Below are 26370 nucleotides of genomic sequence, written 5' to 3'. Positions count from 1 at the left end.
ATATATATATTATGATCAACATAATAAGACATTTAATATAGGAACACAATTTCCATCTGATTTTTATGCTTATCAATTAATATCAAATTATAATAAAATATACCAGAAAATTCTGTTCAATTGCCCCTTTACAGCTTGTTTATTAATATTTAACACTTTGAGTGTCACGTCACCCAAATATGGGTGACACGTACATTGACAAGTGTCTGGATTATTTAAACAATGTTATAAAATGTTTGCATGAAATTAATATCGCAGTATAATTTAAAACAAGACCTACAACCTCTATTAACTAAACATAAATATTTTCGACAATTTATGACTTAAAAAACGAAATAAAGTATGTCTGGCTACGTACGGCCTTTTTCACTGTGGCAGTCAACGTGTTAAGGACGCTTGTTGCTCATTTAATTTCCGAAATAAAATATGATAAACAAATTAAAGAACAAAAAAGAATCTCGACAATGTGAAAAACGAAATACAGCCTGTATTCGTTTGAAATCGAATAGTCGAGGCGTTCTTAGCGCTGGAAAGGTTCCGTAATCAATGGAGATATCGTTTAGGAAAGTTCTCGTTCGACCATGTTGCGGGGTATTTTGAGTTTAACCCGGTGAAAGACCCCGAAGAAAAGTCGTGTCCTCGTTGTCGTTTCTCGATATTCCGCGCGCGTTCTTTGCAAACGAGATTCCGACGGCGACGGCGGGGAGGAAACGGGGAAAAATTTTCAGCTGGCTCGTGAAACGTCGTAAAGACGGACGTTACACGTACTGCAAACTATCTTAGGACATTCTGAACGAACGTGTCAGTGGGCTTCGCGTCCGATTTGCATCATTATCGGCCGACCCCCCCTTAAACGGGTCGCAGAGTCAGACGGCGACGCGGAGGACCGACGGAAACAACGTTGGAATCGGTGAAACGATCGCGAAGTATACACTCTCTGCATCTTTTTACCATCTCTTGGTATTATTGTGTAACTATTAAGAAAAATAAGTTAAATTGCAAAATGAAACAGACAAAAATGTGATCTTATAATATGCAAGTATAGTCTTCAAAACAAATATATACCAAATTGCTATTGACAGATCGACAACTAAAGTTATCTGACCATATGGCACAGAACTGTTCTTTCGTACATCAAAAAGTTTACAAACGAATAGGCGTTCGGATTTTATGCATTTATAGCCTATAGTGTTCTATAAAATACAACAAAAAACAAAACTTTCATCAGACGCAACGAGTTTTCTCCATATCCCGAACCGAATAAGCTTTTTCAGAAAACAAAAAAAGCCCTATACTTATTCTTACATAATTGTACGAATTACTCAACAAAACGTCATTTTGCATAAAAATCTAGTCTTGAAATGAAAATCTCGTCACTCGTTAAATCCAAACGTGTAACAATTCACTTCATTCTTCATTCTATTCCTCGAATCAAACTACATCTAAACTAAAATCGGATTAAACAAATATACTTATATTTGTTCCGGTCCGCGTGAATTACTCTACAAAACGTCACTCTGCATAAAAATCCGCAGTCTACAAATGAAAATCTCGTCACTTCCGAAAAAGGGTACACTAAAACCAAACGTGTAACAATTCACCGACGAGGAGCTTCCACGTTTCGATTAAAAGGATTGCAACCCCCGAACAGGACGAGAACTGCGTGATCCGAGGCGGTAGGATTTCATCGAATTAAGCAGATCCCCAAAAGGGTATCAAGCCTCCCGTTGAACCGCGTTCTCGATCGTTCCGAAACGAAAAGCAATTTTTCGATTCAGCCTCCAGAAATTGAAGCTCGCTGGAAACTTTGTGTTAGACGATGGCAGAAAGAGAGAGAAAGGGTGGTTCGAGGGGCATGAAACGCACAAAAGAGCCTGGCTGAACGGTGTCCAGCAAGAAGATAACGCTAGCCCCCTCTGCTTGGCTGGTACACTCGGAAAGAGGTGAAAGTCGTGGGGTAGAGGACACCCCTCGTGGAGGGGGGGCCACGGGCAACCGAGCTTTTCCGACAGAAATTGGATATTGAAAGTCCGCCAAGTATTGCAATCAGACTCCGATTAATTGCGTCCTTTGATTTACACGACGGTCCAACTTATATAAAGTCGATCGGAACCGATTCCGCGGCGAGGATGACGCGACGACCGGCGTATGCAGAAGGGAGACCGTGACAGGGAAAAAGGGGGCAGAGAAACGAACCCAGGGGGGAGAGGCTTTTTCAACTTTCCACAACTTTTTCCAGTCCTTCAAAGGGCGACGGCTTTTCAACCATCGGACGTCGATGGCGTGCTGAAAGCGGACCGAGGGGACTCTGATGAGAGCTGGTCGCGGAGGATCTTTCCTTAAATTTCCATGGGTAGCTTCTTCCCTCGTTTCCCATTCCCTTACTCTTTCTGGGGAAGAGAAAAAATTTGTTCTACCTAGGAATCAGGATGAATCGTTTTTTTCGTCGAACGTGGAATTTTGATCGTGGTATTTCTTTGAGGAGACACGTAATTAAGGGGAACTGGGGGAATATTAAGGGGGTGGTAGTGACACCGTGGTACAGGGATGGATCACGTAATTGGAACCGGTTGATGTGTCAGTACTGTATGTACATTGTCGTTCATATGTATTAGGACACTTATCGAATAAGTACATAGTAAACGTTACAAGGCATTAGAAAATTGCTCACAGCCTGAAATAAATACTGCTTAAAGGATATTAAAGCCGAATGAATAACGCTTATGTTACTATAAAATAGGTATGTAATTTTTATGGAACTTCAAGCTTCTTCATACAAACCAATTGTCCTAGCACTTATGAGCGTTAGTGTGTATACTGTTCATAAGTATTAGGACCCCGGTCTGTATAGAGAAAAAGTGATATATTTTTACCTACTTTTATCACTTTATATTTAAATAAATGTTGTCCCACGAGCTTTAAGATCCCATTAAAGAAACGTATTTCAGACTGTCAATGATTTCGTAACATCTTATCAGACTCGTTTCATATTCGATAAGTGTCCCAATGTTTATGATTGGCACAGTGTACCTAATTCTGAACGAGAAAAATAAATTTGTAAAAAAAACGTGAATTCATACAAACATCCACGGTCTACTCGTTCAGTAACATCTGCAAGCTACACTGCCAGGATGTCCCTTAAAAAGGGTTCCTCTTATTTAGGAAAGTTCTTGCGTGCATGTGGCGGTGAGACAATCGAGCTTCCTAGAGTCGCATACACGGAGACAATTCGTCGTGTGTTGACCCGGCCGGGACTTATACGGGCCATTATATACGGAAGGCGTTGGCAAGCTTGGCCAGGAGAAGTCACTGGCAGAGCATCTTCACCGCGAATATATGGTTGGGATCTGTAATTTTTATCCGTGTGTCCGCATTCTTATTCCCTGACACTTCTACTATCTGTTTTCTTTGCACTCCCATTCTCGCCACCCGCTATATAATCTCTCACTTGAGCGGACAGATTTAATAGCGAATCATAATAAGGACCATTGTGACTCGGAGTACCTGGCCGGTTACGATCCAGAGTCAAAGGTACTATATACCAGGTGAACTCCTAGAGTTTCAAAGTGGACATTGGACGGAGAGTTTGCTGAATGATTCATTAAAAGTTTATATGTTCGAGTTCGTAACGAAATACTAGAGATTTTTTATTACAATTTTAGGTGAATCGATTGGAACATAATACGACTGCTGGAAATTATTGTTGTTTGGGGGACCTATTATTAGAGATGTTCCCTTCCGATTCGATTCTTTCGAAGATCGATTCCCTTGGGTAACACGTCACTGATATGTGTAACACATACACTGACGGCTGAAAGTATGGGAACAGAGTTCATGATTGATGGAACAGTAATTCATTATTCTGTTACGATAAAATGAAAGTTACGGAATGTGTACGTAGACAAATCACTTCCCATCAGTTTTAAAATGTGTACCTTCATTAACTCTTTGTAGAATAATATTTTACTCTTTCTTTAATTATCAGACCTGGTCCCATACTTTTGGCCGTTAGTGTATGTGTTATATGATAGGTGGTAGTGATGTGGTATCCAAGGGAATCGATCTTCTGAAGAATGGAATTGGAATTGAACATTACTACCTATTATTTTTAAAACGGTTAAAATTTTTTAAAAATTAGAAAAAAATTTTTTTGTGCTTGAATGTTTCTCGGCACTGACAAGGAGAGATTCCCAGGTGTATAGCTGACTTTCTAATGAGGTTTGGCACAGTGATGGAGCTTCGAATTCTGAAGCCAATGATATTTGTTTCAACCCTATACAGCCATTTATGAAATATTTAATGTTTAGTGGCGACGAGTTTTCGAACACTCATCGAGGATTCACTGTAGGTTCTAGTCTAATTTTCGATCATCACGAAACTTCACAATTACATGTTACATAAATTATGCTGTTTATCGTGCGTTAAAGTATAAAGAAACTGTAATAAAATGGTTGGTGGTCACAAAAATGATTTGTATACTATATTTCATAATATAGTATTTCAGTATAGAGTGATTAAGATCAGTTCTACATAAAGGTGTCACAGCCTAATATTAAATAAATTCGTGATTAATCAAAAAGGAATTAGTTAGATTACTTTATGAGATACGTGTTCCATATGACAAAGAGTATAATCTTATTTTACTTTAGTCGAATAGTTAATCAGCGAAGTGAATAGTCCCGTTACAATGATTAATCCAAGAATATAGCCGCGCGAAGCTGATAATGTACCAGTGACGCTGGATAAAAATCTGGATAAAGCACTAAATAATATTATCCGATAAAACTTTTATAACGACATTATCGTTTCATACACAATTTCTGCAACGTCATTACAGCAGCTTATCTACTGGGACGGATTCGTTATTTATGACAAGTTAAATAGCGTCAAGAAAGAGGATATAAAAAGGCGCCCAAATTAATGTTGATATGATAACGGAATTATGATGCGTGATACTAAAAATTATTGGTAATATAATATATTACACCTTTGCAATAAAAATATACTAAAACCACCTAAAGTCATAGCTTTCTTTATATAAAAAAAAAACAAAATCACCTATACTAATTACCTTAATTATATATAATTTATAGTTTATATATAATAATTATATATTATATATAATTATATTTACATAACCTGTTCCTTTAACATACTGTTATTATAGTGTAACGCTTAAAATATGAGGTTCCTTATTGCAAATTGTCTTAGTTGAATATAATATGTATTTATGGCTACAATTATTCAATTGTGGCACATGCAATGGTCGTTTTATTATCGGCACCTGATATTACATTGAACATTATACGAATTTTAATAGACTTTATACACATTTTTCATTGAAATACAAATGTTACATTCATCTTATATTTATTAAATAATTATTATACTCAATTTTGAGATGACTCTTTGAAGACATTTTAATTACAATCTTTTCACTGAATGTCATCATCGCTGAACAGTATTTTTTAGCAGAAACTTCCATGCATCTTTATAAAGTTTATTTATAGATTTGGCTTAAATGTCTATGTTATTGAACATAGCCGAATTTAACTGAGATTGATTCTCTACCTTAATTAACTTTAACGTTTAACATAACTTATTTTATTTTTACATTAGATAGTACTTTAACACGTTGACTGCCGCAGTGGAAGAGGCCGTACGTAGTCAGACACACTTTATTTCCTTTTTAAAGTCATAAATCGTCGAAAATATATGCGTTTAGTTAATAGAGGCTTGGTAGTGTGAAATATATGCGTTTAATTATGAGCTCTCGGTCTTGTTTTAAACTACACTGCAATGTTAATGTTACGCAAAAATTTTGTAACAGTGTTTAAATAATCCAGTTTCTTTGCAATGTACGTGTCACTCATATTTGGGGACGTGGCAATCAAAGTGTTAAAGGAGAATCAAATACACTGTGTAATATTGCAATAAATAAACAATGTATATTAATAATTTTCATTCATAAAAGTAACGTGAAATAAAGCTATCAGTAAAATCACATATTTTATGTGCTACGCCCAAATATTTATAGACTTCTGTATTTTATTTGCTGTCGCGTTTACAATCGTAGTTCGTTAATGGTAGCTTGCACGGGATATTCCATGAAATTTCGAGGCATAGCGTACATGTGTACCGTGATAATTAATAATTATTAAGCGGACGAGTCGTGTGTCTCGTGCCGTCTTGAGGCTCGACTGAATATTCATCCCATTTCCCGAATGCATGGAATTTCGAACGAACTTCCAAAGGGGAAGGGACGTATCATCGCATGACGAACAATTATGCTTCAATTTTCTTGAATCCACAATAAAACGGATACCGTGCCGCGGTCCCTATCTCCGACACGAGTTACCCTAATGGCCGAGGAGCTTTTCGCGTGACCAAGACGATCTTTACGGTATTCGTATAGCCGTCATCCCTAAATTGGCAGAAATTTAAAAATGTTTTTAAGAGAACACAACTATTAATCATACATTCAATTAAATAGTTATAGTTACTGAACGAAAATTTAAGAGCTCGAAAACAAAATTTCAAATAGAGGTTATTTCAAAATGCAGAGAATCTTGCAAAGTGATTTGAAAGCATTTACAGCAGAACGTTGAGTACCCAAACCAAAAAGGAGACAAATTCGTCCAGATAAACAGTTTTTTAGGTAATTGGGCTAGGGAAACCCAAGTTTCGTACATGTCATAAAACAATCAGAAAGAACACAATTTTGAAGGATGGCTGTTTATACCATATGACGGAAAAACATTCGTAACTCGTTGTGTAACATACTTAAATAATCAATATTTGCATAAACATACGCAGTCCATTTCCGACTATTTCCCTCACAGCAAGAAAATGTATTAAAACGCGCAGAAACTTATCCCTTCAAACGTCCCACAAACTTCAACATATTACACAGAACGAAATATCGCATCGAACCGTTCGCAGCGCAACGATCAAGCAAAATAACCGAAAATTTCCGAACCTATAACACGCAACGGTTCAAACAACCGACTCACCACGTTCATCGAAACGACTGTAAAATTGCTCTCCCCCGTGTACGCGTTCCAAAGGGCGCTGGAGTCCGTACCCCTTCCAACCCTCTGTTGAATCAGTGATCCCCCATTTGCTTTGTGCTAAAGAGGTTTACCGATTGTGTCGGGTCCGCGGTAACTATGTGTCCGATATCGCGATAATGTTCACCAGTGTTTGTTTGTACCGGTCCAACGGCACGTGTGTAAAACCAACCACACAACACAGATTCATCGATGTGGACACCAGGACGGCGAAAGACGATAATATCGCTAGGGGTGGTCTTCGTATCTCCGGGCTGGATCTTAATATCCGGTCGCGGCAGGTCCCCTAATTGGTTTATTTTAGAGCTGCCAGGGGATTTGAATTATGGCCATTTAATGCTCGCTGTAACACACCGGTGAAGCATCTTCCACGGAAATCCTCCCTCCCTCTAGCTTTTATTCTCTCGTTCATCCCCCACCCCATCATTGCACATCTGCCACAGGCTTTTTCCTCTGTTACTTATCCGTCAATCTGTGCCGCGCACTGGTTCGCTCTCTTCTTCCTGTCATTGCACACCATTTTCCACATGGTCCTCGGCTTGGCTCCTCTGTCTCAGCCAGGCTCGTATCGTAGCCAATTTCGACCGATAGACACACACACACACACACATATACACATACGACAGCTGCAGCGTTTATACTGAGCTGCCGTGCATACCCTTAATATCCGCCGCAACCTGTAATTAAGCCTCCCCCCCCCACCCCTTCACATCGTTTCCCATTAGGCTCGGGAGCTTGGACGAGACAGAGCCCCTGGAGATACCTCGTAGGTACCTTTTTTCTGTAGGATCCAGGAAGCGCGGATACCGAGTATCCTTCCTACGATCAGAGGGTAGTATCTTTTGCATAATGTTCACGGGGGTTCTTTTCGACGGATTTTCGAGGCTCGCTCCTGCAATCGTTTCTGTGTCACGCGTTGTTGGAGGGATGGTCGAAGACGTTGCATGTACAGTCGGATCAGAAAGCTTGTCAGCTGGTTACAATGCAGTGGGACCGCTAGTTTGCAAACTGTCCTTAACAGTGGAACTACTAAGGATAAATGTGTTTCTATTAAAGCTCCCACAAACCAACGCGAAATATTCGCAGCGGTAGCGAATATTTTCCGGCGGCAGATTCGCAACAGTTTAAAATGCATGGGGTCTTGTGAGACTGTTCACACCAATGCGAAAAATGTCTGGAAAAATTTATCTATAAAAAATCTATGTTGGTTTGTGGGAGCCTTTATATTTGTAAAATAACGAGCTTGTTGAAAAGATTGGCAGTAAGTCCTGTAGTAAAATGTAGCTCGTATGTAAACCACCCCTTTACTTGCCACTCTAATAAAACTATCCTCTGCGCGTACGCGATGAATATCCATAATCTCAATAAATGATGCAAAAACATTAAATACACTAACCCAAATCCACCCCATCGTCACTCACTAAATACCACTCACACACTGAAATTAAATGTTAAATAAACCCAGCAATTCACCATTAAAAACCAACTGGATCCGCAAAAAGGAAGATCAACAATAGCCGCCATCTTTGACAGCGACTTCAAGAAATCCGCGAGTCGCTTCTCGTGGCTCTCGCAAAAACCGTCGCGGAACGAGTCGCAATTTCCACCCACCGAGGGGCGAAACTCCCGGTAATATCGTCGGATAATAGTTAGCTGGTGGGAGATGGTAACAAAAAACGCTAATAGTACATCAAAACTGGAGTCGTCGGTACCTACGCCGGGTTAGCCTGTCCCAAGAAAAATGAGTGGGGGGGGGGGGCGTTCGGAGGACGGAAGAACAGGAGAAAAAGCCAACATTAAGAGGCGCTGAGCTGGCGACACGGCAATCTCAGGGACTGGCATGGAAAAAATCCGTGCTTCCAAAAAAAAAAAGGAACCGTCTAAAAGGTCGTTAAGGTTAATGTGCCGCGAGAAAGGTAAGGATGGCACGGAACCGTCCGCTTCGCTCGTCTGCGGTTCATCCTCGGTGGGGCGGGAGAGGGGGAGGCGGCCCGTTCGAGGGATGAGGTGTTGTTCGACCGTCGACGACGCGCGAACCTAACCTCGTCGCATCACGGTTTGTTACACTTCGTCTGATTCTGAGCGTTGTACATGCCGGCGATGGGAACAATGGGCTCGCCGGAACGATCCCTTGGGACACGTTGCTCGTGATGCTTTTCGCCGGGGTGTACGGCGTTAAGAGTTTACTTCGTGTCGTGTTTCACGGCGCACTCTCTTGACTCGTACAGTTGACTCGAGTTTTACGGGCCCGGGTTAAGGTTCCTCTACGATCTTGGGAATTTTCGCCAGGAGGTTCTCGATTGGCGCGAGAAGAGTGTTTAGGGATGTTGGGAAGGATGTCTAAGCTTAAGAAGTGTCCGGAGGAGTACCTGCGTCGTTTCGGATGAAGCCTGGCGGGTTTATGGAACTGTCAGAGGTAAGGATCCTGTGTAGAGGTTTTTAGCTGGGACGCCGCGAGTTTTAGGGGCACGGTTCTTTTCTGCGAAGGTTTGAAACATTGATTATGTCCTGATACTTGCTAACACTGTCACTGCCATGTCACCCGAATATGGGTGACACGTACTTTGAGGCTGAATTATTTAAATAACGTTGCGAAATTTGGTAAAATTAATATTGTAGTTTATAACTTAAAACAAGGTCAACAGACTCTGTTAACTGAACGCATATGTTTTCTACGTCTTATGACTTAAAAGACGAAATAAAGTATGTCTGGCTACGTACGATTTTTTTCACTGAGGAAGCCAACGTGTTAAAGGTACAAAGAATTATTTAACCCTTTATGTCTTAAAGGTACTTTGTAATAACACTTGTATGAGCCCTTTATTTGCCAAAGTGATCAATTCCATAAACTATAGCAGTTCAGTATGGTAAAAGGCTACCTAATAGACCCTAGCAGAAGAATCTTAAAGGATATTATTGCATAGAATTTTTGTAATTTACTACTGCTCTCAAATTCATTATTTCTTACAAGCATACCCTTATATTTCCTTAGACGACGCCAATTTCAATTACAAAAACAGGGGCTTGAAAAGATACTCAAAATCCCAACGTAAAGCCTGCACAGTCTGTTCCGTGGATACAGAGTTACAGACTCGCGCAGCGAAGGTGTTAATATTTCCGGCAAATTTTCTGATTACGTACCGTGAAAACGGCGACAGCCGCGGGCAGGGACGGGGAATTTACATTGTATATAAAAAGGGTGAATCGTTGCTGGGGCGAGGGGCACGTTCCGTGCCTTCAGAGAAATCCTTAAAGCCGTTTAAGCCCTGCGGTGACGCCGGATCTCACGTAGCCACGGGAGGCAGAAGGACCAGAGGGGAGCGGCGGCGTTCAACGACAGATGAATGGAGCTTAACTCTGTGGCCGTGCGATTTGTACGCGTGTTCGTTGCCGTCGATTTGAACGGTTAATTCACTGATAATCGGCCGCCATCATGATTCAAAGCCTCTCGCGCTTTTTTTTCGTGGCCCTTTCCGAACAGGGAATCTTGTTTTTATTGCACGAAAAAAGATAAAGCACAGATATCAACGGAAAAGATTATTAAAATTTCTATCGATGATTACTCTACATTATTTTGTGTTTCATATTTACTGTTGACGGAATCAAACGTATATGACGCCTCGTTGCAATATTTGTTAGCTATCTCGAATGTTGGCCGCCATTTTTAGAGAACTTTGGCGGGAAAATGAATTTGAATGATGATATGTAAGTATGACTGTCCTGTCAAGTCGGTTTTTATGAGGGTACTATGACTGGATTTCGACTTGTTAGTGCCTTTTATTCTGTGAGAACGTGTAATGGTCACGTGAAAATCCCTCATAAAATGTCTAAAACAACATACAAAAATTGTCGCCTTTTCGAATAATATGTTTTCCAGAGCACGAAAATGCTTACAGTTACAAGTTCATTAAACGAAATACTGGATTCTTTATCGGTTTACACGATAATTACTCCAACTTCTCCTGTGAGTAGATTAAATAATCCATGAAATTTGCAGAAATTTATCCTCGAGGAAGTTTTGTTTCGTGCCAGGGACATTCTAATCCGTTCCGTGTCGTCGAGCAAAAGCCGGCCGGGCCTCTTCGTAGGAAGATATTACAACGTGTAGAGAGGTCGACGGGGTGAATGCGGGATCATCCTATCCATACCGTCGCGATGATATATCATAAGTTCCATTATCCGAGCCGTGTTACATTATCGCGGCACGTTTCGGCTTAAAGGCATCCCTCAGGTAAAATGGCCGTCGCCTTTCTTGCGTTCTCCTTCTGCGGACGGCGACGTGTAAATTGAATTTAACTGCTCGAAGGAAAGAGGACGTGTCTCGACTACTTTAACCGTATCCACGCTCCCACCCCTAATTTTTTTGGTCCTTTCATTCTGCGGAGAGAGGGACTTAACCGGGTAATTATGTGACGTCTATTCCGGGGGCCGCTAATGCGATCGTGATACGGTATGCTTCTGGTAAAATTTTATTGAGGATTTTCCGCGGTGAAATTTAGAAGCTCGTTAGACGAACGATTTATGGTGGACGGGGGCGTAACTCTTGACGGGATACGGGGGGGGGGGGGGAATTTTCGCGGAAGAAAACTGAAGAATGTTTCTGTAGTACACGTTAAAATATTGAGTTGGTACATGGTAACTTCTATGGGTCCACAATGTTTTTTTGTCAATGGTCAGCCCAATTTTATATAAAATTTCTTTCCTTCTGTCTGTAATTACCTCCAAATAGAAGATCCATTTGACAATATGTTGTACAAAAAATGTTTCCATTCTGAGTAATCATTAGACTGCGGATGTTTATACAAATATCATGCATTAAAGATTAACTTACAGATACTACGATCGGAAGTAATTTTTTTTTACCATATTGAGCGAAATATTGGGCTCAAAACAAAATAAAAATCTCATTAAACTATATTAAACTTGTTATTATCTTAAATTACAGACAATTGCGTATGCTATGAATGTATAAATTCCGCAGTCTAGTAATTACAGTAATCGTAAAAAAAACATATTCCACAATGAAAGCAGTAGACAGAACAAATTGGATCGCGTTCGTTCTATCCTACCCGTTACGATAACAGCTATGTGGATATTAAACGTATTCAGAATGTTTTCGCCTATGGGGGGTGAGTCCTCGACGCAGTGACTTTGTATTAGAGGTCTTCCAATATGGGACGATCCTCTTGACTTTTGACCCTCAACCCCTGTCTCGTTCATCCCTCCCACCCCTTCCCACTGGAGAGACGAACATCGACCCCTTTCCAACAGCGTCCTCACGTCATGCCACGCAATGTTATCCACCAGGTATTATGAGTTTAGAAATATCATAATATTGGCGACGTGTTTCTACGATATTGAATTTTGAACAGGCTGTATCATCCGGCGAAAAATCGTGGAATTCATGGCCGTGGGCGCCCGCTTCCGCCCTGGGAATCGACGGGATCTTGCATGAAACCGAGCTTTTTCACGTCGATGTATGTTTAAGGTTTTCACTGTTTGAAGAATAAAGTAAAGAATATAAAGAGAAACCAGAGGTGTACAATTTTGTGATTACTTATTTGGGAAATGAGGAAGTTGGAAATTCAAGAAATACTGGTTTTGAAGGGTTAGTCGTAGGTTGACAGTAGTATTTTTTATTTAGGTAATTAAATGGCGAAGAGGGCAAGAAGCGTTTTTGTATGCAAGGACTTGAAAGTTGTCATGACTAGGCTGCGTAGGTTATAGCAAATTTTAAGATGCAAAATGCAGTAAAATAAAGATTTTTATAAAACTCAATGATATTTATACATATAGTACTGTCAACATAATAAGACATCTGGTACCAGAACTAAATTTCTATCCGACTTTTATGTTTATAAATTAATGTCTAAAATTCTGAATTTACATAAACATCTACAGTCTAATGGTGACACTTGGGATGTTGATCCATATTTTGGATATGCACACATTAGATGTTGCCTTTTAATAGGAACGAAAAGTTTTTTGAAAGAAATAGGTTTATTGAGGATATGAGAGAATTAAAATAAGAAAAATTATCCAAGAAGTTTGTTTTGAAGGTCTAAAGGAATTAGAATTATTATTTTTGAGTACTTACTTAATCCATCAACCGCAATACTAGTATTCACAAACGTTCTATCACAGCTAGAATCTCCCTTTCAATGAAACAGACTTCTACGAATTTATCTTTTTATTATCCTAAACTTCCATGAACCATACCAAAACTTATTTTATTGAAAGGAAAAAATTTACTAGAAAGTTACTCACACGTGTTACGACAGCCCAGTTGCAACTTCCGTGCTTTCTAAAGAATTCTTCCACTTCCGCTCGATTTCCGGAAGTTCCACACAAAAATCCACCATCGTCGCAAATACATGATGTATCGTCTCCCCCCAGTTACTCCACATAATTCTCAGAAAGACCATAGAAAACCTCCTTTTCCGTTCCTCGACCCATGGTGCCCGGATGGCTTAATAGCTTCCTTGATTACGTACTTCCGTTCCCCCCTCCCCAACTCCACCGCTTTGATAGACCGCCATTAAAAAGCTCGCGAGGAATATTCCAGCGATAAGACCGATTAGACAGCTCGTTCAATAGAAACGTTGTTCCCTTGAATGGCATGCGAACCCAGGACCGAGAAGGATGGATCCGAGTGCCGAAGATGGAACGAAAGGAGACGTGGATACAGGGACGAGAAACGGAATGGCGGAAGATAGGGTTGGGGGAGGGTTGGGTGGCTGAAAGAGCGAACGTGGCCGAGCACACCGTGAGATTCTCAGATAAAATATCCAATTTAAAGTTTCATCGTAATTTTACGATTCTTGGAAGTAAATTAATAGTATTATCTGCCGGTACCTCCGACCACCCCTTTCCCTTGCGTTCTATCCCCTCCACCCACAGGTCGTCATCTTCCGTTTTCCGTGCGATTCGGCCTTCAGTGAACTTCGGCGCAAAAGGAACTTCGAAAATAAGCAGCCTATTACTCATTATCCGCCACGCTTATCGGGAAGAACGACTCCGTAGTTCTGCGAGATCTTTCTGGCCGTGGAAGTTCAGGATGGGCGGGTTCCAAGGAAGCCCGAAAGGCTTTCGCGAGACTTTTACAGCGGCCGTCCCGGCTATTCCTTACCGGCGGAAATTCGATCCCGGGCCGCGAGATACCCCAACGCGTTTGGCCACGGTGATTTATGTATTTGTTGTTGGCAAATTGAAAGGAGTTTGCGCGACCCCTGTCCTGTTCCCCTTGAATGGAACCCACGGGGGCGGATACCCTGATGGATTTATGTCTCGCGTGGAACCAACCGACGGTGGTGCGCGATCCTGATAGCTGGAGATTTGGGGATTTTTAATACGTAATGAGTAGACTGCGGATGTTTATGCGAATATAGAATTAAACAAAATAGATTTAAAGAAATTAATAAACAAAAGGTTTTAAGTTTTTTTGCGACGCACATCGGTGTTGGTTCACGGCTATACACTAGATTTTGTCTTCCACGTCGGGCAAACATTGCCAGTCTACTTCATCAGAAGCGACTGGACATCGATACACAGGATCAGAATACGCGAGAGGGTTGCTGGCTCTTGAAGGGATAAAGGACAGCAAACAATAGAGACTATTTTCTCTTAAAATGTGGTCGTAAAAAGTACCAGAGAATATTAAAAAATCAATTTCAATGACCTTATTGAATAAATTCTTGTATTGAAAAGATTCAAAAAGAGTTTAATCTACTAGTACACTATTACCAAAATAAGTGTCGAGTTGCTCAACGAGTTCGTGTGGTATTTAAGCCAGTTGACATAGCCAAGTTGTTGCAAACAGTTTTCCAGGCTTGAATTCGATACATTTTAGAATCTCTGCAATTTTCCATGTTCTACAACAAGGACAATTGCCGCTAAAACAGATCACTTGTGTTAAATAAATGGCAATATTCTATTCATCGTTAAAATTCTTCGAAATTCCCCAACTAATCGGAACTACACAACGTTCCTTCCGCCCGGAATGGAGTCATCGGGTCGAAAGACAGCGTGCAACGGGAACATGAAGTTCTCCTTGGCGTTTCTTGGGAAGGATGTGGGGATGCCACGTAAGTAGAAAGACTCATTATGCAGTCAGAACGGGAGCTCCCCTTCAAAGGCGGATTCCTGGCCGGGGTGCCTGGGTTAGGTAGCTCTGTGAGTCACGGGAAATCGAGGCCAGGCATCATCCAACTCCAACCCTTGCCCTCCCAACCCCCTTGCTCGGTAACAACAGCAACAGCGTTGCTCGTGGTTACCTTAGGCTCATCGTCATCCAATGGCGACGCGGTACTAGGGTCGTCGAACTTCCACCCGCGGAAAAGGAAGTTTGGCCACTCTCGAGCCACCCAGCAGAACTTCGGCCGTGGTGGAAAAGGGGATGGCAGGGGGTTATCAGTTGCATCGGTCAAGTCTCGACGGTCGAATCAGCGTTCCCACGATCCCTCCAAGGACGATTACCGGGAGTCCTGTTTGCTATCACTTCGGTGTCCAGGAGTCGGAGGATTTGCTGGGCGAAAGCCAGACAGTCTACTACGGGCATATCGAGCCTGTAAGTCAGCTAAATCTGATTGAAGTACTTGAATGATTCAGTAGCTTCTATACGTGTTGGGTAGAATAGGGTCTCAGGGCGACAAAATGTCTTGGTATTGTTTTACGGACAGACGTAAGGATACACAGGTGCAAAGGAGAGATTCTAACCTGATTCAGTTGTCCGCAAACGCTGCTAACCTTCATCAGGATAGAATGGTTTTAGAACAGAAGCGGATAGAAAAGCCTCAGAGGATTTCGGTAGAGAATAGCTGAAATGAATAATTCTGAAATATTCTATTTTTTTTTTATTCAGTTTATTTACTTAGTGAAATGGTAACATTAAATTTGTAATTATTTATCATATATAGGGTGAAATAAAAAAGGGTTCGTAATTTCTGGTGTAGATAATAATGCATGCCAAATACTGAAAACAAGTTCTAATAAATATGGGTCGAAAAATTGATATTTCAAAATTGAAACAATTTTCGGTTTCGGTTCACGTGAGTGCATTTCTCTCTTAAGACTTCTTCTCTTTTCCTGATTACAGACGGTTTTCTACGATTTTATTAACTATTTTTATAATTTTAACTCATAAATGGTTAACTCAAAAATGGTCTCAGTGTTATCTGTATTTTCACGACAAAATCCTTGGAAATATAATTTTCTGCATGTAACGCATACGCCACACACAGCGTTGAAGAATTAAAGACCCTCGAAACCCAAAGAATATTTAACTAAATTGTAAAAAAAAAAATTAATTTCTTCATTGTTAAACGTAATATATAATTTTCACCCACAAAATATTTCTCTCAATTGTTGTCACACTTTCAGTAGGGACATACAGTGGGGGACAATCGTTGGATCCGATGAAAGTTTAATATTTTCTTGTATTTCACAGTCTAGTCATAACATTTTAATCATCGTTGTAAGAGTGTATTGACGGGTCATTTTGACTTGCTTGGTAGTTCTAGCGTTAAATAAGTTACGAATACTTTTGTCTCCCATTGTACATATTATAATTCGCCAGTCCCACCGCATCGAACAAATAATTCACCCAACGTTCTCGGTAATTCATCGAAGCTTATTGTACGCGTGACAAATACCGTCTTTCACACTCAGGCGAACATCCACGATCGCTGGCGGTTCTTGAATAACACGTCCAGAGTGCAGTTGCAACGTGCACAATTTTTCCACCTCGAGGGGGAGGGGGAGAAGAATCCACGAATGCTTCGCTTCGTGTCCGTTCAGAAGGGTGAACCCGTGCAGGGTTGTGTACAAAATACACGAAGGAAACTGAAGCTGCACGACAGAGTTAGGTGGGTATGGTAGAGGAAGACGCGACGGACGGGGGTTGGATGGGCCGGGTTGTTAGATGGGTATTTTACGTTTGAGGGGTCGGTAAGCTCTTGATGTATTACTGGCTGAGCCTGCGGAGTCAGCGCTGCCGGCCCAACAAACTGGACAATCCGATTTTTTCCTACTCTTCCACTGCGTTCCCTACCTTCTATCATCCGTCTGACGGCGGGAAAAAAGAGGATGAGAGAAAATGGGTGGACGGAAAACGGAGACGAGCTCACGACACCGTGGTGAAATGTTTCCTCCCTTTCTGCCCCTGGAGACGATTTTTAGCAAGATACAAATTGTAATCCGGGACGATTGGATTTCGAAATTAACGGGCGCGTTAGTTGCCGCTTGGATCACGACAGGGGCGGGGGGGAGAATTAAGGAACTGGAATTTCTCGCTATAATTACGTTTCATAGATCACTTTGATTCCCGCAGTCGGTTATAATACGGTAATTGTTCGGCTGGCGGCACGGTAATCTCGGTTTTCGAGTGCTGATGCGCTCGCGAATCCGGATTCCCGAATGGTCTCTGCTGTTTGTGTGTGAATGAAAGCTGTGGGTGTAGTTTATTTTACGGTTTTCTTACTGTGATTTTTTTATGATGTGAATGTTAAGTGGCAATTAAGTACAGTAAGTAGACTGCGGGTTTTTATGCAAATATAGTAAATTATGGATTGATTTTTGGAGACTGAACGCGAAGAATAATTTATATTTAACTTGTTAAGAGTTTTGGTAGGTTGGAAATAAAATGAAAACCTGAATGAACGTTCTCAAATTTTGTATTATATTGAATTTCATATGATCCATGAATGCATAAAATCCACAGTCTTATAATGAATGAATGAACGATTGTAATAAATAATTAAATCACAGTATTTGTAGCGACCGTTCATTTGTTTTCATTATTTCTGCTGTTTCTAAATTTCCATTTTAAAGAATATTTTATCAGTGTTATTAAAATTATTTTATAAGTCCGATAATATAGATAATCACGATATAGAAATTATAGTTCAAGAATAATTTCTACTGTCCCAAAAGTACGTTTCAGAATTCTAGAGATGATCTTAGAATCGATTCAAAAGATTCACGTTAACGGAACGCTATTAAAAAATTCTATTCATTTAACGAAACTTCGAAGTACTTTGGAGAAATAGTAGAATTAGTTAAATATCTTTCATTAATCTTGTTACTTACAATTAGAATCTAACAAAAAAAGATATATCTGTCCTACAGTGTCGTGCATAATAAAATATATTTAATATACGAATTGAAACGTGAATATCTAGAACACAGTAAAAATTTTGGGAAATGTGAGTATAAATTCTACGTTACTTTGGATCTAATGAAACCTTTAATAAAAGAAACAAATTTTTCACATAATTTCAATTCAGTAAATTACATCACAAAAATCCGAATTTGCATAAAAATCTATAGTCCATTTATTACTGTACTTTGAACTATTGGAATTGTGGCTTTAAGTCACTCAACACAATTAGTTACAAACTGTAAGTTTGGTGAAACTAGATTATTGTATTTCTGATCGTAACATCCACTAAATTGTAGATTACACCATTACCCCTCCTATATGTTCCTTCGTAGTTTCAAGGGAAGCAATATCCACCGAGCAGGATTGCCTCCATATTGTTATTATCGTTATAAGCTCAGAGCGCAATGCTCTCCAAGCTTTTAATCAGCTTACTCACCGAGTGGCATTTGAAAGCTCTTTATCGCCTCAGAACAAAAAATGAAATAAGCTAAGATCTAAATTACCAGCTAACGTCTACACCCAAACATCCGAATAACCAATCACAGGATTACTTGTTTTTCCATTCATGCTAAATAAAACGAGCGATCAAGTGGGGTTTCGTTCTTTACGTGTTAAGGGTAGTACAATGCTTAATAAAATCTTTCATGATCTGTTAAAATAGGTGTTAATTCACACCATATGAGGGAATCAGTTTCATCATTTCCGGAAACTATCATGCCATACGTTTTTCCGCGTGTTCGATGCACCGGAAACGGAAACAGAATTTTCTTTTTTCCTCGCTCAACATGTTGTCTGATCAGTGAATTTTCTACGTTACAATGAAATTTTCATTATCATAAGTGTATAATACTAAAATAGCACGTATACTATGATTAATCCTGTTGTTCTCTTCGGATCTATATGACCCGAAATGAAGATTATATTTGGATAAGTATTATATTTTTAAATATTTCTTTTTCACGTCCAAAGCATTTAAATTTCACATCTACTTTTTGTGTTTTTCCATTTCATAAGCAAAATCATTTCAAAATATAAATAAATAATATACAGCAGGGTTAAATAAGATTGAACTATTTCTACACAATAAGATTGTATTATTTTTACACATTTTTACTGCAGGCGATTTATCTTTATTACTGGCCATAAGTCCTACATGTTCAGTAAAGTTACCAAACTTCTTAGGATTACAATTCTACTTCATTAAGTATTCTAAAGTATTCTATTTAAAACTAATTTATTTTCTATTTTACTTTCTATTTTAAACAAAATTATTTATACAATTCGTTCGTCGAGATCAAATAGAAACAGTGTTATTCATTCCTAACATTACTTACGTGAGTACACAATTTGGAAATACGGGATCTTACGTGGACCACAAAGAAAGTGTTCAAAAATTCGATGCCTTCGTTCACCATTGATGACCAGGACATCATCACAAGGCCAAGCGTCAATCACAGATGATATCAGGAACCACTATAAGGTTATACAAATAGGTGACCAATTATCACCAGAATAAGGCCAATTGTCGATCACAAATTACTACTAGGATACCACAATAAGGGTAATAGCCAGTCACCAGTAGCTATCAGAACACCATTATAAGGCCAAGTGTCGATCACAGGTGATCACCAAGATACCATCGCAAGATCAACCACCTGTAACCACCAGGATACCAACATAAGGTCAACTACCGATCACAGAGAAGACTACATAATGGCAATGAATTGTCAAAGTAATTGTTAGAATCTTCAAATAGCTGCCAGATCAACAATAATATCTTCACATTACGATTGATATTCGTCACTGTTACCATGTCTTCTACTGCATCATCGGGATTCGTCTAATTATCTTCATTAAATGGCTCCGTTCGTCGTTAAAATTAAGCACGATGAGCGACAGTGGCATACTGCTTGAGGAACGGGATCCGGCTGCGTTTCCTCGATACTGCACACCTGCGCTCTGAATGCGGCTCTACTTATTTCGCAAATTGACGTGTACACAGAAACGCATGCAGATACCGGAGCTGTTCCAGGGGTTCCCATTGCCTTGGGACGCGTTCTCCACCTTGCGTTCTGCATCAGGATTGTCTGATTAATGAAATTGTGGTCGCACGAGGTGACATACTTGTCGACGAAGCGTTCAATTACTCTGATTATTGCCAGGACCCGATGTTTATGACAATTCACGGGTTTGGGAGAGTAGCTTCTGGATAAATATCTTATTATTCGTAACATATGCTATTGTTTCAGATTTATTTAGGTTCAGAAGAATTTAGATTCCAACTGTTAAAGGAGAAAATTGCGTTTCTTTTATCTAAATACTCGATTGTTGAAGCAGTAAATACAGAAGAAATATTGTCTTAGAATTATTCCTAATGATAAGATATTCAATTGTTCATTAGTGCATTTAATAATACGCAGTTTTTTGTTTTAATAATAGTTGACAAGACAATTATGTAGATATATCGTTCATTTTGCTGCAATAACAACATAACTCAAAATTACCATTTTAGGGGAAATAAGTTTGAATGTTTTGGTCGTTATAATTTTGTACGAATATCATATTAAAGTGACTGTCCTGACGTATGTTTTCGAAGCTCAGGATTCAACCGTTGTGTCTACACTAATAACTCAAAAACTGTAAATTTTGAGTTATGTCACTGTGCAGTAAATAGTCATATGTTGACTTGCAGCTTGAAGGTTTAATTCATGACACTTCAAGAATTACTATTTAACGTCAGTTACCACTAAAAAGTGATGTGTGAATGTGTAAAGATTTATTTGTTGAAATGTGCATTTTCGAAATTTTGTTAATAGATTCTTTTTTATTAAGAAGCTTTCTCCTTCCAGGATATTCTTTACTTTCAAGATCGTTTTTCTAAAGGACGAAGCTAATATATTATTATACATATTTCCTGAAAGTTACCATGTATAATTGTGTAAACTCTTGTACGATGTTCAGAAAATTTTGTAATTAACGATGGACTAATATTCACATTCTAATTACAATTTTGTACAAATGAGAATTGTGTAATCGTGCACTTTCCAATATTTTCAGTTCATTCAATATTAAATACATATATCTAATAGTCATATTGTTTAAGATGTACTATAAATTTATTGTACTTATTTAGAACAAAATTAGTGTCCAATGCAACTTGCATATTCGGTCTATCTAGTGTTCAGGATATCCAAGTTCTAGAGGCTCTAGTGTACAGTAATCTAATATTCAGTGCAACAGTGTATCTAGTGTTCAATATATCCAATATCCATTGTGTCTAAAGTCAAATATCTCCACTACAAACATAACTAGTGTGCAAAGTTATTCACAGAAAACCACAGGTCGCAAGAAAAACTTTGAGAACCTCTGTTTCGTTTGTTTCCGTCGTGCCTTCGCCATCTTGTTATCTTTAAGCTCCTCGCTCCTGCTACCCCTTCTTCCTCGCATTGTGCTTTCTTTCATTTCGTTCCCGGCTAATAAATTCTGTCCTTCTCTCTCTCTCGCCACGGCACTCTTATTTCTCCTTTTCAGCCGTTTCCATTCAGCATTTTGTTTTCTTATTTCGCGCCTTCCCCCGTAGAATCACCTGCTGCAGTTTTATTCCATTTGTTTCGCTTTTGGGGAAACGCGAAGACACGCGTAAACAGTATCGCGGTGTTCTTCAACCTTTTTCTGCCTTCCAGTTGTATCCGTACGCAGTCCCCCGTAGAATCACCTGCTGCAGTTTTATTCCATTTGTTTCGCTTTTGGGGAAACGCGAAGACGCGCGTAAACAGTATCGCGGTGTTCTTCAACCTTTTTCTGCCTTCCAGTTGTATCCGTACGCAGACACGCGTGACTTTTCCATTGTTTTTCGAGCAGGTAAAAGTGTGTAAATCACTTTCTCCTATTCCTGTATCGCTTCTAACCTCTCGATCTTTTATTCATTGCTCTCCGCCATTTTCGATTCCTTCAAACGGATTCGTTCGTTACCCCTTTGGCTTCTCGTGTTTTTGTTTTTTTTTGTATCGATTTAACGCAGAATTTTTGACCGTTTTTTCAACTCCAACTTTTTAATGTTTCAGCGGTTTATCACTTTAAACGCGGTAACTCCGTTTCTTCCTGTGTGCCCCTCGTCGTTTCCTCTAGTTTTTCTCGCTCATCTCTCGTTATTCTTATGGATACTTCTTTCCAGTATTATTTTCTTTAAATCCCCGACGCTTCAGATTTCCCCTAAATCTTCTTATAACACTACTTGTTACGGTTTCTTTCGAAACACGAGCGCTTTCCGCGGAAATACAGTACGCCTCCGTTCCTACCTTTTACACGTGTAACGCTCCTATTACATTAATAGCAATTTCTTTACGTTATATTCAACTTTTATTTCTTCTTCCGCGACTAAGTACTTGTGTAATTACATTAAGGCTTGGAACGTAGAGAATTCCACCTTTTAAATTTTCATTTACCTTAATTTATGTACAGTTATATCGAGACGCTTTTATATTATAAAATCTTTCCTCAATTTTCATCGCTTTCGTAGGCACTCCCATTTAGTTAATTTTAATGACGAATTACCTTTAAACATCCCAGAAGTATACACACGTATTTTAATTTATTATAGTTACTCCTCTTACTAACTATTTAACGGTAGATCGAAAACTTTAGATATAAAATATTTAGATATTCCTTTATATAAAATATTTAGATATTCTGTTATATAAAATATTTAGATATTCTATATCAATCACCCTGTAAAGTAGGTACATACCATATTGTTCCCAAGATATGACCAAACAATCGCCCACTAATTCCTCCTCTAAAACTAACACCCCCAAAGTACCATTTCCCAACACCAACTAAATCCTCCCAGATTTCCATCCGTCCGCAAAGCATTAAAAAATGAATCCTCCCCGAATCTTGCTCTACTCCCCCTACCATTCACTTTCCTTCAGTCGTTTCTTTTCCCTTTTTTCGACTGCATTCCACCCCCTTTCCACCCCCCCCCCACCGTCTTCCTCGGTCACGCTCGTTCCGCGTTTCCACGGCGAGCATAGAAACCGTGCGGGGCGTCGACTGGAGGTGGAGGAGGCAGAGGAGGCGGCTGGGAAAAGAATATTAAAGGAAACGTCAGGATACGCGCTTTCATATTTCGACGGCGTCTCGCACGCGACAGCCAAGGGTTGCATGTATGCACGCGGCCCGAGCGGGTAAGAGCCCATACGGTCGTGTTCGTTCCTAAAAGGGAATGTCGTGAATTCGTATCGGAGGATACGGTGGGAAAGGGGGGGGGGTGGCTGTGCCGCGGTGGAATGAGTTCAAAGACCCCCGACGCCGGGCATCCCCTTTCATCGGTCTCCCACCTTTCTTCAAACTGAAATCGAAACGACGATCCCACATCGTGGCGGAATTTTTCCGCGGCGGACACCCTGCTCGTTTTCTATCGTCGATCTGGGAGCATTATTTGGTTCTGAAGAATTTTTTATTTCAGGCGGTTTTTGACGCCATTGTGTAAATTTTCAGAGGTTTTCTGTTTCCTCGAACTGAAATGGAAATGACGATCCCGTATCGTGGCGGAATTTTTCCGCGGCGGACACCCTGCTCGTTTTCTATCGTCGATCTGGGAGCATTATTTGGTTCTGAAGAATTTTTTATTCCAGGCGGTTTTTGACGCCATTGTGTAAATTTTCAGAGGTTTTCTATGTTTTCTCGAACTGAAATGGAAACGACGATCTGGCAATATGTCCATTAATATGCAACATTCTGGTTTTTCAAGAAGAATTAAAACTATTGTAATTATTAACGAAATTCCAATTACATTTTTGCATACTGAAAATCTGTACAGGGTGTCCCAAAATAGTTTCGACTCTTGGAAATGAGGGGTTCGTGGGATGATTTGAGAGAATATTTTCCTTAGCGAAAATGTTATACGAGGCTTTGTTAACAAGATATTAACGGAAAGCTCCGAACAATCAGAGCGCGAGTCTTCCGGCCGAGCAAAAAATCGATAGATTCCGACAAGAACACCGTTATAATTGTAGTAATTTTAAAACAAGAAATTTGAAATCCGTTATTTTGCTGGGTCTGGTGGTTCCATTGTCAAATGACGGTATCAATTTGTATCCTTGTTTTCTAGTCACGAGTTAGATCAGTGGTGAAAGGTCCAAGATGGACTTATTATATAGTCATGACTATTATTCGTTTGTGGTCTATATTCAGATGAGTAGATTAAGGGACAATTTAGATAAAGTATCTCTATGATATTTTATATACGAGATTAATTGCCGTGTAATCATTACGTCCGTGTCCGTTACGCGTTATCTCGATGCAGTTTCGCTCGAACATCTCGAATAAATCTTCCGTTCACGGAGGTCCACGGATAGTTTTTCGTGTAAAGACCGCGACGGTTCGAGATAACAAGTTCAAAGATCAATTTTCAAGGGACGGGGACATTTCCGGCCGGAAGCTAATCGGATTCAAAGTTTCACCAAATCATTGATCATCGGCAAGAAACGAATTGCAAATGGCAGACGTGTCCGGTGACCTCGGACTCCGACTTTTTAGAAAATTGAAAATACGTACTTTCTAAATATTTGAAAAGAATAGCTTCTCTTATGTAATAAATTATATCTGACTTTTAATAATGATTGAGTAAACCAGAGAGCAATGAAGGAGAACAAGAAGAAGAGGTCTCGCGACTAATTAATCGCGTATGATTAAACAAGTAGTCTGCAGACGAATTTACACACATTATGCCACTTATAAGGGATATAATTTACGGACAATTTTTTTTATAACAAAAATTTGGAGATACATTAAGAAAACCTTCACCAAACATTCATTAAAAAATGTACCTATATCTTCTACAATTAATGTACTATCCTATAAAAAACGTACCCATTTTATTTATATAATAGTGTTGATTAGCCGATGAAAAAAGAACTTTAGTTGCAAAAAGGATCACAACGTATAAAATCGGAAAATGTAATGAAACTATTTTCAACCACGTTTTTCGTCTCTATATAACTGTTGACTATCACAACATTAAATCGTTTCTTAACATTTCCACAGCGTACAGAAATTATACTAATACTTCATAGATAAAACTTCCACAGTAATAAATTTTGTTTAAATATTGTACTGGGATCGTTAAATAAAATTATAAAATTGTTTGTATATAAAACAAGGAAGTGAAAACAATCATTTAACATTTAATCATTTGCTTATTTTAAGAACTTAATTTACTTGTACTGACATATAATGTTGATTCACTGGTACATGTTCATTTACTGGTGCAACCATCCTATCACGTTCTCCGAGTTCCATCCAACGTTTCAAGGTTCTCGCACGGAATGGAGCTATTTGCAAAGACACCGAATATAAATTCACCGTCCTCTCGCATCTGCATCCTCCGCTTCATCTCTCGCCACGTCGTCTGCTCGGCGTCGCAGTCGTGCCCCGCGCCTTTTTGTTTGCCCTTTATTCGACAGTTGACACGCGTGACGTGCGTAATGGAATAACGGTCCCGTCGAGACGGAAGTCGCGCGACGATTTTGATTCCCTGACGGAAGACAAACTTCAATCAATGCCTTAGGGGGGAGGAGGCGAAGACGAAAGGCGCGTCCCCGTTGATTTTTCCCCGTTAGTTGGCGACCAGGGACGAGCACACGCTTTTCCGAAGTGGCTCCGCGACCTGGAAAATACCACTATGCAGCAGGGACTTCTACCGAAACGTGAAACACCGGTATTATACCGGTATTTTCGGTTGTACCTTTGCCCTATACATGGCGAACCACGAATCGTGATCAGTAGAGATTACTCTGTTATTAGCAGTTCGATCGAAAATTTTTTTATCAGGTATAGCATTATTTCAAGAGAGCTTTAACGTGATTATAGCAAAGTTTTTGTCAACTCTTTTTTTTCATGATTTTTCAAGGGCACTCATTTTGTGTGACTCTATTAAACTTTGGATACCAGCCAATGGACCATGGATTTAACAAAACTTCATTTATTAAATCTTAACAAAAACAGAAACAAACAAAGATCAAACGGATGACTAATTTAGGTAAAAATTATGTTTAGGGGATGCAGATAAGGATACTATTTTGAGTTACCTCTTAAGAAATTTTCACCATCGCTCGTTTTTTTATTAAAAAGTTATTAACA

The 26370-nt window shown here is 39.5% G+C and overlaps 1 protein-coding gene across 1 annotated transcript in view; it reads right to left on the bottom strand.

Moving 5' to 3' along the window:
* The window catches only part of LOC107191062, a 46592-nt gene extending 21086 nt beyond the window's left edge, over positions 1-25506 (bottom strand). The window contains exon 1 of the mRNA XM_015580008.1: positions 25450-25506. Coding sequence (XP_015435494.1) covers positions 25450-25506 — 57 coding nt within the window. The remainder of the gene's footprint in view (positions 1-25449) is intronic.
* Positions 25507-26370: the final 864 nt, after the last annotated feature.

This window comes from Dufourea novaeangliae, unplaced genomic scaffold, assembly GCF_001272555.1.
Source record: "Dufourea novaeangliae isolate 0120121106 unplaced genomic scaffold, ASM127255v1 scaffold221, whole genome shotgun sequence".
In the NCBI taxonomy this organism is placed as follows: domain Eukaryota; kingdom Metazoa; phylum Arthropoda; class Insecta; order Hymenoptera; family Halictidae; genus Dufourea; species Dufourea novaeangliae.
Note: the sequence above shows the minus strand (reverse complement) of the source record. Positions and strands in the feature narration are given on the sequence as shown.